At 59.8% G+C, this 14,929-nt stretch overlaps 1 protein-coding gene across 1 annotated transcript in view; it reads right to left on the bottom strand.

Moving 5' to 3' along the window:
* The window catches only part of ABCC11 (ATP binding cassette subfamily C member 11), a 52,078-nt gene that overhangs the window by 15,763 nt on the left and 21,386 nt on the right, over nucleotides 1-14,929 (bottom strand). Inside the window, exons 13-24 of the mRNA XM_037066306.1 lie at nucleotides 14,370-14,494; nucleotides 12,848-12,920; nucleotides 11,750-11,953; nucleotides 10,457-10,591; nucleotides 10,281-10,377; nucleotides 8,465-8,554; nucleotides 6,699-6,802; nucleotides 5,386-5,586; nucleotides 4,566-4,792; nucleotides 4,304-4,441; nucleotides 2,859-3,045; nucleotides 31-120 (exon numbers count right to left, since the gene is read on the bottom strand). Coding sequence (XP_036922201.1) covers nucleotides 31-120; nucleotides 2,859-3,045; nucleotides 4,304-4,441; nucleotides 4,566-4,792; nucleotides 5,386-5,586; nucleotides 6,699-6,802; nucleotides 8,465-8,554; nucleotides 10,281-10,377; nucleotides 10,457-10,591; nucleotides 11,750-11,953; nucleotides 12,848-12,920; nucleotides 14,370-14,494 — 1,671 coding nt within the window. The remainder of the gene's footprint in view (nucleotides 1-30; nucleotides 121-2,858; nucleotides 3,046-4,303; nucleotides 4,442-4,565; nucleotides 4,793-5,385; nucleotides 5,587-6,698; nucleotides 6,803-8,464; nucleotides 8,555-10,280; nucleotides 10,378-10,456; nucleotides 10,592-11,749; nucleotides 11,954-12,847; nucleotides 12,921-14,369; nucleotides 14,495-14,929) is intronic.

Raw genomic sequence — 14,929 nt, 5'->3', positions numbered from 1 at the left:
GGCCCGCGCGGGACCCAGACGTGTGCCCACCTTCCTGTACCGCAGCATCCTCTCCGCCGCCGTGAAGTGCGCCTCCGTCTCCCAGGCCATGCGGCCCATGGACTGGAAGCTGCCTGCCAGCTGGAAGGAAGGAGGCGCGTCGGACTGCATGGCCGCGGGGCGATGTGCCCAGGCTCTGGATGCTCCCAAGGCCTGGTCACGGCCAGGCCCCCGAGAGTGGCGCGGCGCTCCCGAGTGGAGGCGCGGCCGTGGTGGGCAGTCCGGGGGAGCATCCCAGGGGCACCTCAGTGCCCAGAGGCCCAGAAAGGACAGAGTGCAGCCCCAGGGGGCGACCCTCGCCGAGTGGGGACAGGAGACGGGGACGAGGCCCCCGTTCTCTCAGCCCCCACGCACAGCGCAGGGAGCATCTCAGGAGATCCCAGTCAGTCCTGTGCTGGTGACCCGGACCAGGGTTCTCGGCGACACACCTCGTGACACAGTTCCTCCTTCCCTGCCACCCAAGGCCTGTCTTCCAGAAGCATGGCCCGGACAATCGGCCCTTCTGCCCGCACCCACGGCCTTGGTGTCAGGCTCTGCCTTCTGGGGAGCCCAGGCAGGCCAGGGAGTCCTGGGGGCTCCCGAGGACTGGCGGCCCCGCAGATGAGGAAACAGAGGCCCGGAAAGAGGACAGGACCCTCACAGTGTCTCCGGGGGCCAGAGGCAGACACGGGAGGGGCCCCGCCTCCACAATCCAGACCTGGGCAGACAGGCAGTGCAGAGCGCTGGGTGACCCCTTCCTGGCATGGTCGGTCACCAAACCCTGAGGCATGGCTCCGTGTCCCCAAGTGCCACCGACATGGGCCCGCCTGCCCGGAGCATCCCGTCTGATGGGGAGAGAAGACAGGCTGACAGAGAATGGCGCTCTCCGTGACGCGGTCAACATGGAGAGCCATCAAGGCCCAAGGGACAGTCACCCAGGCAGGGGTCAAGGGGAGTTGGCACTAGAGGCGCACTTTGAAGGAGAAGTGGGAGTTAGCAGGTGAAAAGTGGGGGAGGCCAGGTGTCGCAAATAGGGGCAAAGTGCTGAAGGTCATCAAATAGCAGGATGTACCCAGGCCCCAGAAGTCCAGGGTCCAGGACAGGGTGGTAGAGTCCTCTGTATGTGAGAGAAGGGGGAGCCTGTCATGGCACCAGGTTGGGAAAGGAGGTCAAGGGCGGGCTGGGGGACTGAGTTTCCTCCAATCAGCAGATCAGACACGCTGCCTGTCTAACCAATAGCTGATCCCTTCTTTCTCCTGCTGTGTTCAGGTAGGACACAGATGGGGCAGGGCAGCTGACCTCAAGGAGAAAGGACACGCCCGGGACTGCCATGTGGCCAGGCCAGGCCTGCGGGCAGAGTCCCTCCCTGGTTCCTGCAGGGCGAAGCCAGGAGTTTCTGGGACCAGCGCCCTGTGGGACAGGTGGGCCTCTGCTCACGCTCCCCTGCGCCGGCTCAGGACACCCTTCCCCCTGAACCGGGTCCTCCCCACAGCCAGGGGCAGTCTCTGGCCTTAATGACTCTTAAGTGCCCTAGGACACCATGTGGCCCCTCCGCCCTGCATCCTGGAAGGCTTGGGAGCAACTGGGCTCCCGGGTGTGTGTGTCTGTGCCGGAGACCAGGAGAGAGACCGGCAACCTGTCACCAGCTGTGGGAACATGAGCTCTCACAGCCTGTTCCCTCTCTGCAAACTGGGGAAGGTGCAGGTCTTCCGGGCGTTCCACACACTCTGACCCTCACGCTTATGCACACTCCTCACAAGGCTGAGAGGCATGACCTCCACGTCACAGGTGAGAGTCCCAGGCACGAGGACAATAGACCTCCCCGGAGTCACACGGTGAGTGGGGGCAAAGCTCAGGGGCTGCCGCCTGTCTGAAACCACACCCCCTTAACCACTTGGAGGTGTCCCTTAGCGCGTGATGAGAACACCGTGGTGAGCGCGGCACGGCCGTCCGAGTGGCCCGTGTGCCAGGGAAGGGCCCGCGCGCACAGGCACGGGCGGCGGAGGGTGCCTGTGCAGACGTGCGCTTGCTACACTGCCTGGCCCGGGAGCAACATGAGCCCTTCGCTCGCCCAAAAGGAGACGCCAGCAATGGAGCTCTCCGCTCTGAAGCAGTTCCAGAGGAAGCCACACAGCCGGGGCCGGGACGGTTCATGAACCCTCTGGGCAGTGGGCGATGGGGGTTGGGAGGACGGGGACCCGGCAGCCTGGGCTTGTGGAGGTGGCTGCTGAGCCGGCCTCTGGCCTCACAGCCCTTCAAGGACAGACAGCCCTTCCGAAGGAATCTGTGGATGTGAACCTCGACCACCCAGTCCCCTCCTGCCCCCAGAGCCCTGGGAGGTAGGCAGACCACCACATCAGACCCCCTCCAAGGCAACCTGGCTTTAAAATCAGACCCCAGACCCCGCCGGCCAGGACTTGACTCCGTGTGACTCCACACCGAGCTAGCCTGAGAGCACTGAGACCCCTCCACATGTCACCTCCCCAGGTGACTCAGACAGGTTTGCAGAGCATGAATGGTGACAGGAAAAGAACCGGCCAGGCAACCGAGGGGGTAGGCATTCTCACACTGGCTTTGCTTCTAATGTTCTTGTCTGTTCCAATGACTCCTTTCCTGCCCTGGGTCTCAGTTTATGCACAATAGAGAGCTGGCTTCCCCTTTGATGCCAGTATTCTAGGATTCCATGTAATATCTTTAAATACAGACTTCCCAGTTCAGAGGTGATGTGGAAACAGCAACAGATGCAGGAGGCCAAGGTCATGGCCCACAAGATCACAAGTGGCCCAAGGTGTGATCACAATCCCATGCCCGCAGGCCACGGACTGAGCCCCCTCCCTCACCTGCAGGGTGAAGCTGAGAGCCAAGGCTCTATAAGAATAGGAAGCAGAGGAAATGTTGAAAGTCACGAACAAGGCCACAGTCAAGGACACCAGGTTGGCCATGAGCTCCATCCTCAACGTCAACCATCGAGTGGCAGATAGAAACATCAGCAGGTAGTTATTCTGCATATCGGCCAGCCTGTTAAACCTGAGAAAGAAAGGACCACCTAAAAGCCACATGCCCGTGCTTGTCTGCCCGGAGGTTTCCCGAGGTTTCCCCAGGGCGGACACTAGCTGCCCTGCCCCCCCCCGCCCCCGCATCCCTGCCTCCACCCACACAACCTGACCTTTCTCTGGGGGGTTGCTCCCTCCCCACCCCTTTCTCAGGCTGCAGAGCAGACCTGACCTCAGACCCAGGAGTAGGGCTCTGGGCAATGTAGGCCTGTCTACCCATGCTCATCCCAGCCTCGGTGACAGGTTCAAGGACAGGTAAGTAACCCTCGATGGGCCGAGGAGAAGGAATAGTGGGTGCTGGGATCTGTGAGTGGGGGGAGGCCTGACTCTGCCCTGTCCCCCTCCGAGTGGGGCTGTGTGTGCCTGGTCCACCGAGTGTTCCCAGTGGGTGCTGAGTACTGCGCAGGCTCTCAGGGCTGACTGCTGACTGCATTGCCCCAAGGGTCCCTCGGCCCTATTGTCTGCACCGCCCGAGAGGGCTCTCACCACGATCCATCCAATATTCCAGGTGACTGGGCTCACGCCATCTCCCATGCCCACAGCTCAGCGGGCTGCAGAGCCAGCTCAGACACCGCCTCCTCCTGAGAGCCTTCCCTGATATCCCCAGCAGGCCGCCTCATTTTCCCCCTGAACCCATCCCCTCTGCTACCTTTCACAGTCAGCCCTGGGTTATCACAAAAACATACACTCGTTGGTGCCTCCCGTCTTCCTCCTGAGTGTGAGCTTCCTGTCAGTCGGGGCAGACCGCATGGGATCCACCTTTGCAAGTAGCGGAGCTCAGAGGGCACAACGGGCCCTCAGCAGCTCCCACTGGGTTTTTGTTTGTCTGTCTCAACCCACATTTTAGACAGCAAACCGGCACATGTGAGTAGTAAAGAAAACTCTGTTCCTTAGGTAGATCTTGTTCCTTCCTCTGCTAAGAAATTTAGACACCTGCTTGGACGTGAAAGGAAAAACCAGAAAAGCAGTGCTGCCCCAGTGAGACTTGTCCCTGTGACCCTACGAATAGAGGCGCCCCCCCCCCCTCGGGGGTCAAGGTCACAGACCTTGTCTGTATCCCTGTACGTTTCGTTCCTCTCGGTATTGTCTGAACGGAGGAGGCTCTGGAAGCTCCGAGGAATTCACGGAGTAAAACCAGCTTTTCCCTGACCCCCCCGCAGATGGCGCTGTTCCTGGGGCTCTCCTGCACCCTGCGGCCCGCCGCCCCCACCCCCAGTGGCGGGAGGGCTCACTTGCTGATGAAGTCTTCGGTTTTCCCATAGACGTGGATGGAGCTCAGGCCCTGCAGCGAGGCGAGGATGTGGGAGAATAACGGGGAACGACTGTAGTTCTCCAGCCTCTTGAACATGTTGATGGTCCTCCTGAACTTCCTGCGTCGAGAGGGACAGAGAGTGGCCTGGGCCGCCCGCCTCTGGGCCCACCCAGGTCTGGGTGGGTCCCCACCTCGAACCCCAAGTCACAAAGCCCACTCATAAGCAAGAGAAAGCCCCTCACAGGCGACCAATGAGGAACAACAGCATCAGCACAGGGCTGGTCAGCAGGATGAAGGGCAACAGCATGCTGGCCACCACCAGGTTGAGGACCACCATCAGGAGCAGCAGCAGGAACTCTTCCGCCACCATGGGCAAAAACCGGTCCAGCTGGTCCAAGTCCCCCACAAAGCAGTTCAGGAGCCGGCCTGTGGGCGTCGTGTCAAAGAAGCTCATGGGGCTGCGGGAAACCTGCGGGGACCAGAGGACGGGGCCTGAGCGGAGCTGCAGGCCTCACTGGGACCTGGAGCCCCGCCCCCAGCAGGGGGCGCTTCAGCCCACCCGCTCTGACCTGTCTGCATCCGCCTCGGGCCTCCGCGCCCCCTTGCACCCATGAGACACTCTGGGAAAGGTAAAACTAGGGAGACAGTCCGCAGCTGGGTGGCTGCCAGGGGTGGGGGGCGGGGGAGGAAGGAGCAGGAGGGCCTGGGGGCGGCGGGGGTGCTTAGGGCGGAGAAAATAGACTGCACGATACTAAACGGCAAATCTACGTTGGCACACCTTCCTCAAAACCCTAGAACACACAGCGCCGAGAGCGAACCTGAACGCCCAACGTGCGTCTCCGTTAATAACACAATGTCATAGACCCACACGGGCTCCTCCGCTGTGACGGACGCCCCACAGGGCTGCAGGGGTTAGCCAAAGGGCGGGGCCTGCTGAGGGGTAGGCGAGAGCTCTCTGTCCCTTCCACTCAGTTTTTCTGAAACCCAAAACTGCTCAGAAAGTGAAATCCAGTTGTGGAAAAACACAAAGGAAGAAAGCAAAGGCTAAGGCCAGGCCCCCACCCGGTGTAAGAGCTTGTTGTGCAGAGCTGTGGACGCCTTCCGCGTGACCTTGGTGAACACCAGCGAGGAGCAGCACCCCACGCAGACCAGGACCAGGGCGCTGAGGCCGTACACCAGCTGGTAGAAGGGCAGGTGGGGGTTGTCCAGGATGTCGCCCGGTTCTTCTTGGGCGGTCCCGTTGGCCCCTTGGCTGCTGTTGGTCTTCGGGAGAGAACAGGGACATGGCGTGACAACGTGCGTGTTTGCTCTCTGTCCTGGGCCCCCAACATGGAGGTCCTGCAACCCTTGTCATTTCCCACGTGAGGCGGAGCTACGCGTTTCTTTTGTTCCAGAACTTGGCCTCTGACTCTGGTTCCCACACGGGGGCATCTGGGCCCCTTGGAGTCTCCCAAGCAGTAAGAGAGGCTTCGTAGCTGACGGGCCGGCAGGCGGCTGGGGCCCTGCCTGGCCTCAGGGTGGAGCTGGTCACCAGGAGACCAAGCCATCAGTAAAAAGCTGGACCCTTCAGCCCCAGCGCATCCTCTCCACGGCGGGGAGGGGCTGGTGACGTCATTAACTGCCTCTGCACCACAGGCAGACTGGAGCATGGATTCCAGTGGGTTAAGGAGTGTCCATAGCAGGACCCCAGCCCCTCCAACTAAAACGCGTGTCTGAGAAAGCTGAGGGGCTGCCCCGAGAATTTCCTGGTGGTTCCAGCCAGCGCCTTGCACGCTCCCCTGAGCTGCCTTTCTCCACCCACTAAAAAGGGTCTCGGGGAGGGTAGGCTCCAGCCAGCTGGCATTGACCGAGCCCTCTCCCAGAGGTCTCACTTCCCCCAGAGGTCTCACTTCCCCGACTCCACAGAGCCCCGCCCACTCGCTCCTTCCTTCCTTCTTCTAGAATGGGAGTGGAGCTCAGCCCTTCCGCCTGCTGCCAGGGGTGACCAGAGAAAACCCGCTTTCCCTGCTTCACTAAGTTTCTCTTCCACCCAGCCTCCCAGCCGCGAGCACCCACCCAGGGCGGGGGCGCATCTGAAATAACGCAGAGCCAGGAGGTAAAACTGCCCCCCAGGGGAAAAGTCACTGCGGTGGGATGGAGAGCTGCCTGCAGACAGGAACCTCTTGGTTTTGTCCCCCAAAGTCTGCACTGGGGACGGCTCATTCGGTGAACACGGTTAGAGCCGGGACGGAGCAGCCCCAGACGCCCCCGCCCAGAGGCCCTCCCTGGGGTTCCCTGCATCATCTCAGCACTGGCACCCTGGGCAGTGTGTGGGGTCCCCGACCTGTGCTCTGGTTGGTCCTCAGAGAAGCCACGCATTCCCACTGCACACTCACCCCTGAGCCCTGCTCCATCCAGTAGCTCAGCCACCATACGTTGAAGGCCATGAGCAAGAGGAATGTCGCCATGAGAAGGAAAACCATGCCACAGACCATGTACCCTGCAGAGGGAGGGGGCGGTGACACGGGTGCCCCAGGACAGTGCACAGCAACTACAGACAAAGCTGCTCGTCCGCCCCAGGCGCTTGGATCTCCCTGACCCGCTCCCATCCACCTTGGACACCGAGAAGGACCAAACGCGGCTGGGCTCTGAGGTCAGAAAGCCCTGGGTTCAAATCCTGACTCTGCTCGTTGTGATCCCGGGGAAGGCACCAAAGGTCAGTGACACACCACTTCCTCAGCTGTGAAATGGCGACGGTAGTCACTGCAGCCTCCAGGGCCGCTGTGACGAGGACACGGAATGACCTGGGTCAGGCCCCCAGCCCCGTGTCGGGCCCACAAGCAGCATCCGGGAGAAGTCAGCTCCCTCTTGTGCAGGGTCTGGGGCTCAGTTTTCAAAATAACACCCCCAGCCCCTGCTTCTATGGTGCGAGCTCTTGTGTGTGACGCACCAGGGGTGACCCCACACGTGTGCGCCTTTTCTGGGTTAGGGATCCTCCCACTTCTCCCCATTCACTGGGTCCCCGACCGCGGATCCACCTCTCGCAGAGTTCCAAAGTCGGGGAAGTGTAAAAAGTTGTCACAGAGTCAGAATTGCTCTCAGAGTCTCACTCGAAGAAAGCAGAACCATGCCCCGGGTTGGGGGGTGCTAACAGTGTGCCGTGGCGCGCACATGGATTGCATAGCCCCCACTGTCCCAGGACGAGGGGGCTCTGAACCTCACAGCCACCCGCCTTCAGAAATGCAACTTAATGCCGTCGCAATAAAAGCTGCACCCCTGTTCCAGCATGCAACGGTGCTGAGGGGTTCCATCCTGTACCATCTCTCTGTGCTCCTAAGAATTCAGCTCAATTGATTTTGCAGTGGTGCAGCTCGGAAAACACCAGAAGGCAGAGGACCGTATTAAACTACGCTTTCTCATATCTCGTACCTGGGTGCTTTGGAATCGGGGCCTCAGTCCCAGACAGGCCGCCCTTCCCAGGGGTCAGCCGGTGCCTAGAGCAGGCAAATGACACCCGTGGGCCCATCCACAGCCCACACACCCCACGGTCTCATTCATCACGCTCTCGCCCACCATGCCAGTGCTCCCCCTGCCCTGCACCATCCCAGAGCCAGCCACCGGACAACGAGGGGACACCCCGAGAGCCCAGAGGCTCCCTAAACCATTCAAGTCACCCATCCAATCCTAAGCTTACTCAGTGTGTCTACACTGCCTTTGCCCACTGTTTCCAGGAAAACCCCAGTAAGGGCCCTGGGCTACGCTCTCCCTTCTCAGCCCCCTGCCTCCTGACCGACGGAGGGGCCTCCCTGAAAAGTCCCACGTGGCCTGGCGTGGCGGCTGTTTCTAGGGACCTGTGAGCACACACCTCTTCCTTTGTGACTGTCACTTCTGTGTCTGTGTGTCTGACCCCACCCGCACAAAACAAAGCCTGGGTGCATCGTCACACAAGGACGCACGGCAGCGCCTCCCAGCATTGACTGTGGGGGTGGAGCTGCCAGAACTGAGGGTGGCCAGGACTGCCCGAAAACTGCCCTGCGTGGCACCCCTCCTCTGTGCCTCTGGACCGCATGCGACCTCACATCTTCGGACCTGACCCAGCCTCGGGGGCAGGGCTGGTCCCAGAGAGCCCCGGGCTGGGCAGGAGGCAGCTGACAGACCGTACCTCCAGCTGCCTGGATGTAGTCGTGATACACACCCCATGTCAGGGACCCTTCTTCTATCTTCTCCTTCATGGTGAGCTGATTCTCCAGCCCTGGGGGTGGGGGAGGGCAGAAGGAACCGGTGTGCTCGCAGGCTCCCTCCCGCCACATTCGGGCCCCCTGCAAAGCCTCCTGCTCCTGTCCCCTCCCTCCTTCCCCAGCCCCCTCGCCTCCCAGCTGCTGTGCGCCACCCGAACTGGCTGACTTTCCACGGAAGACTCTGGACTCCAGAGTCTGGAAAATCGGTGTCCACCCCCAACTCTTCAGTAAATCCTGGAGGGCCTGGAGCCCCCGACAGCTAGACGAACTGAGAGAGGCAGGTGGGGAGAGTGGAGAAAGCAATGACCTTGGACCAGAAAACTGGGTTCCAGGATTGTCACCACAAGACTGGGCAACCTCAGGCAGATCACTGAACCTCTCTGCATCCTCATCTGAAAACTGGGGGGAAGGTGCCCTGCAGCCAGACACTTCTTCTTGGACAGCCCCCCAAAGCCTCTGCAACAGCGGCCTGGGCAGGTTCTTGGCCCAGAGGAGGGCCCGGAGGCTGGGGCCCGGAGATGCCAGCAGGAGTTGCTGACGGGAGGCAGCCTGTGGAGAACATCCCTTATCTCTAGTAGATGCCCCTTCTTTTCCTACAACAATGCCCTGGTATTTCCTGGGCAAGAAGGGGCTCTTCCTGGAATGTTAATCTTGAGGGAAATTATACCAGGAAGGAAAATATTCAGGGTAGGTTTGTCTTTTCTTTCTTTTAAAGATTTTATTTATTTATTTTTAGAGAGAAGGGAAGGGAGGGAGAAAGAAAGGGGAGAAACATCAGTGTGTGGTTGCCTCTTGAGCGCCCCCTACTGGGGACCTGGCTCGGAACCCAAGCATGTGCCCTGACTGGGAATTGAACCGGCGACCCTTTGGTTAGCAGGTCAGCATTCAGTCCACTGAGCCACACCAGCCAGGGCCAGGGTAGGTTTGTTCAGATGGGCCCTGCACCTGCACCAGCCCCTGAGTCCCCTCAGCGTTGGGGAGGCCTGGCGCTCCACCTTCACTTTCCACTCTGTGCTCTCTGCCCTTGCCTTCCAGTTACTTTTCTGCCCACATCAGTGTCTGTCCTCCACAGCTGGGGACTCGTGGAGTGACAGGGGCCTGCGAGGTGCCGGGCACGGTGCTTGGCTTCCCTACACCTGACTTCATCTGACCTCCACGCTGCAGCCTTAGCCCTGGGACCCCCCCCCCCACATTTGCCAGGGAGGGGGTCAGAGAGATGAGGCCGCTCGGCCAAGGCCGCACAGCTCTGTGAGCGGCAGGTCTTCGACGCCAACCCGGAACTTGTCTCACTTTAAATTCGAGGACTGCCTGTCCCGCCACCTGGGCACAGAAAAGAACAAGGCCTTGAGCTTCCGGGCAGCTGGGACCAGGTCTAGGGCCTTTCTGATTTCAGTCCTTTTGTTTTCAACGTTTGCTGTCCACAAAGGTGGAACGAGTGGGAGTCCAGGTGCCACATTTTCCACGCAGGCCACTTCAAACCAAAGCGACCCCCACCCTGCCTCGGCCTCTGCACACCCCCCGCTGCACCCCCCATGGCACTCTCCTCCTGGACCCTCCGGCCTCCTGCCAGCACCCCCATGGCCCTCGACCAGTGGGGCCCCGAAGCTTGCGGTGTGCGTGGTGTCTGGGGCCCCCGACCATGGGGGACGTGGCCCGGCCTGGGACTGGGAGGAAATGCCAGGGCCTCTGGGGGGCCCAGGCAGACACGGGGACGCTCCGGCCTGTCCCCAGCCTCCTTACCAGCATTGTCACTCTGAGGATCTTCCTGGCAGGTGGCCTGGGCTTGACCTTGCACCCGATGCTCTTTGGCCACCTTTGCTACGTCCTGAAAGAGATCCTGGGAGAGGGCAGGGCCGTGAGTACAGGGTGTGCCTGCCCACGGGGACGGCGGGGGGGAGGAGGGGGGTGCAAGTCACCTGCTTGCCTTCCCTGTGCATCTTCCCGATGAGGTGGGCGTATTGCCCTTGCTTCTGGATTAACTCACTGTGAATCCCTTTCTCAGAGATTGCGCCATCTTCCAGCAAAATGACCTGGTCACAGAACTGTAAAAACTGAAGCGTCGGAAGGAATAAGGTTTCTGGGGAGTGTACAGAGATGTCCAACTTTGCTATTCAGAAGGAAACGGTAGATTCGCCTCACGATAAAACATCATGATGTCACGCTGGACAACCCTGGGTAGCAGTGGTGACTGGAGGTTAGGGGGACACTCCTATAGGGCGTGGGGGGCGGGTTGTGGACCGGTACAACTGGAAAACAATTCGACCACATAGAGTCACACGAAAGGTTTCTGGAGAACTACAAACTAGCAGTTAAACCATCAAAACTCTGTCCTAAAAAAAAAAACTATCAGGAACGCACAGAAGCACATGGGGACTGGCGCACATGGAAGAATTTTTTTTTTTTTTTTGGTAAAAGTGAAAAATGGAGGGCAAACTTGAAATGTCCACCTTAGAGAAATACATTCCGGTGGCATGTTCGGGTACTGGAACACTCCCCAGGGAGAATTCAGGTTCCCCGCGTCAACAGGGAAGGCCTCAGAAATGTGGGGCTGAGTGAAAAGGCGAATTAACCCAGGACACGGGGAGGAAAAGAGCAACTGGATGACGATTTTAAAATGTGGGAAAGGCGACGAGGCTTTGTGGGTCCACACCTATGTGGTGAAGGGACGAAGACACACCCGGGAGCCGCGGGCCGAGAAACGGGGGAGGTGGGAGGGGCCGGGACGCCACCTGTGAGGGCCGGTGTCTGATGAGGTCCCCCAGGAACCAGATGGGTGGGTTTTTGTTAAATCGCTTTGTAAAGCTTTTTTATATGTCTTACATCTTCTGTGCTGGAGAAATCTATGCCGGAGAAAATCGCAAGACCAAAATGCAAGATGAAGAGGGAGGAATAGCAATAATGCGTTGAAGCCAAAACCAAGTACGAAAATACCCAGCAGAAAAGACCTGTGAGAGGCAGCCCGGGCTCAGCGTCGCCCTTGACCCAAGAACAGGAGACCCGGGGAACTCTCCTCTGGGGGCGTTTTTTCTTCACAAGCGCTGGCCCACCCAGACATTGGGTTTGGGTTTTCACCAGCCTGTCTCTTTCACATGGAACGCAAAGCAAGTCCAAGTTCTTTACAACACCCTCTGCATTTTGCAGTCCAGTCCAAACTGAAGGGGTAGCTGCTCTGAGGTGGTTATTAAATCACAACCGGGAAGGGCGGTCACCTGCAGCTGGTGGGTCACCAGGACGACCGTCTTTCCCCGGAGCATCTTCTTAATGCACTGCTCGAAGATGTGCTGACCCACGTGGGCGTCCACGGCCGACAGGGGGTCGTCCAGCAGGTAGATGTCATGGTCGGAATAGACTGCGCAGGCCAGGCTGACCCTCTGCCTCTGCCCCCCGGAGAGGTTGAGGCCCCGCTCCCCGATCTGTGGACAGGGGCCAAGGCACCACATCTAGTGTGGGGGAGCACACCAGGCATGCTCACACCAGCCCAATGGGCAGACGGGGCAGGCTGAACCCCCACTGAACATGCTCCTAGCCACCTCATGATTTGACATCCCTGGCATTTAAAAAAATAGTTTCAAAGTTGGCGTAGTGGCCAGTGTCCTCCCGTGGACAACCATGCCCAGAGGGTGTGGCTGGTGTGTACAATGAAACACCACTCAGCCACAGGAAAGGGTGAGGTCCCGCCACTCACAACACCACGGGCGGACCTGGAGAGTGTCAGGCTGGGTGAGGGAAGTCAGGCAGAAAAGGGCAGAGACGCATGGTTTTACTCCCAGGTGGGAAATGGAACAGAAAGCAAAAGATACATGACCAAGACTAACAATATCATCCCCACGGCAGGGTGGCGGCTCTCAGAGGGAGAAGGGGGGGCGTCTGAGACCCCCCAGAAGCAGTGCCCTCAAGGCGCCAGAACAGGGCTCTGCACAGGGCGAGGGGTCCACAGGCTGTGCCGTGGTCAGGTAGTAAAACCGAGACGACCACGCTGCTTCTGTCTCACCAGGGCGTTCGGTGGAGCAAAGGCGGCTGCAGGTGGGAGAGGTGGTGAATTCTCCGGAAAACACAAGTCAGAACCCAAATCTCCCCTCTGGGACGCCGTGGCTGATGTCCCCCCAGCGAGGGGCGTGGTGGCCAGCGAGGGGCAGGCGGGTGGTTTCTTAGCTTCTCACTTTTCCCTCCTTGACGGGGAGGCTCTGCAGTAGCAGCTTGGGCTGCTCTGGGAAGAAGCTGGGGTCCCCGCCTCCTTTACCCAGGGAGGCAGCTGGGGGACCCCAGAACATTGCCCCAGAACTGGGGGATGCTCACCTCCCACTCACCTCTGTCATGTCTCCAAAGGGCAGGATGTCCAGGTCATGGTTCAGGGAGCAGACGTGGATCACCTTCAGGTACCTGCCAAGTCAGGGAGCAGAGGGGACAGGGCGAGGGACCTGTCTTTCTCCTGCGCGGGAGGGTTGGGTTTGGCCCTTTGCGCACAGGCTAACCACGAAGGCTCTTTTCATCCCCTCCCGCCTTCCTTCGCTGTGAATCTAATACAGATACTTCTGTATTAGAAGAATATTTGAACAGGATGAAAAGAAGATACAGAGGGGGCGAGTTTCTCTAGTGTCTTTGACCTGCGGGGGCTTCTCTTAGAAACCACCACCCTTGCGCTTTCTCGGGTATTTATCGAGACACGGCCTCTCCCTTTCTTTGTGCGCAGGATCCACAAGCTCGTGTCACCCTAATGCTGCCACACGGACGCGCCAGGAAGGTTTTCAACCAGTGCCCCGGCGGGGACACTTGGGCTCTTTCTGGTCTTTACTGTGGTCCGCGCGCAGTGCGGACACTCTTGCCCATGGGTCTCGGTGTGTGGGAGGGTGAAACCATCTGCTCATTAAACACCCAGCGTTGCCGAGCCTGCTGTGATTTTGCAGAGGTGTTTCCAAACGGGCCCGTGTCGTGTCCATCTGTGGGCAGAGCAACGGTCAGAGGAGACCGGGCGCCGGGGGCCGGGGCAGGAGGACAGTCCCAGCCAGAGACCACAGCCCCCGACTGGCTGCGGAGAGAGAAACGGAGGCGCGGGCCGAGAGAAGTGGGAGAGATGGTAGGCGGCGGGGCTGCCCAGGGCCGGTGAGCAATGAGGAGCAGGGGAGCTGAGTGGGGCGGCAGGGCTGGTGGGACACAATTCTGTAATGTTGTGACACTGCACTGGGCAGTGGGGGGGGGTGGGCCTGGTGTTAAGGAGGTGGCCGGACGTCCGGCCGAAGCTGGCCAGTGCAAACACCCACGAGTCTAGGTCCTCAGGACTGTTCCCGTGGGGGTAGGGGCAGATTGCAAAACTGAGCCAAGAATCCATGGAGGCCTGTGCCCCACAGCCGGAGGTAACATTGGGACCCACCTCTAAAGAGACTTCACTGCAATTTCCACAGGACTGGACCCAGCAGGTCCACCCAGCACCCAGAGAGGAGAGGCCCCCCAGGCCGTGGATCCAAAAGCTATCTTTCCACATTCACAACCTCATCCCCCGAGGGACTAACCTTGAGACCTAGAGGTTAGGAACGAATCGGTACAAAGCTTTAAATGAACCCTTTGGATGGTGAGGGTTATTTCGGTCCCGATAATAATGTAGGTAAACATAAAATTTCTGAAAGCGACCGGGTTCAATGCTGGCCATTCCAAACCCCACCGCCTGGCTGCCTTTATGCCAGTTAGTTAACTTTGGGGGGCCTCGGTGGCTCCCCTAGAAAATGGATGTGATGAGAACCTGCCTTGCGAGGTCAGGAGGAGCCAGGGCCAGGCCTGCCAATGGGTGCTTGTCTTAGCCTCCAGTTCCCCCCGAGTCCCTCCCCAGGGGCTCACCAGGCTTCCTCGAACTTCCGCCCCATGAGGATGTTGTCCCTGATGCTGCCTGAGAGGATCCAGGCCTGTTGGGGCACGTAGGCCAGGCTCCCGTGCACCCCCACCGAGCCCTCCAGCAGCTGCATCTACAGGACAGGGAGCCCAGCCTCAGCACCGGCAGGCCCTGTGGACCCCGGGGCCCGCCTGCGTAAATGGGGTTCCGCCAGGCCCGGCCCTCAGGACACGGAGCTGAGCCAGGCCAGACCCTGCGGAGGCTGAACACCCCAGGCTCTCTCCGCTCTTACATCCCAGCCCCTCTGTCTACAGCCCCTCTGGGGCCTGGCCCTGGACACCCCAAAGCTGTTGCTAATGTGACGATGTCATGGAGGTGAGATGGGAAATGGCCCTCGTGGTTTGGACTTCAGGAGGAAGTGGCTAGAGGGACAGCGCCATCGCCTCTGTCGGCAAAAATAGTTCCACAAAATTCGTTTCTGCACAGATGGGGCAAATGCCACTGACTGTCGCGTCTGGGCACTGGGTGTGCGGCTCTTTCCTGAGGGGGCGGCAGGGGGGGACTCTGC

Source organism: Sturnira hondurensis, unplaced genomic scaffold (genome assembly GCF_014824575.4).
Source record: "Sturnira hondurensis isolate 20B ecotype Veracruz unplaced genomic scaffold, ASM1482457v3 Scaffold0016617, whole genome shotgun sequence".
NCBI classification, from domain to species: domain Eukaryota; kingdom Metazoa; phylum Chordata; class Mammalia; order Chiroptera; family Phyllostomidae; genus Sturnira; species Sturnira hondurensis.
This window is presented reverse-complemented; position numbering and strand designations above follow the sequence as displayed.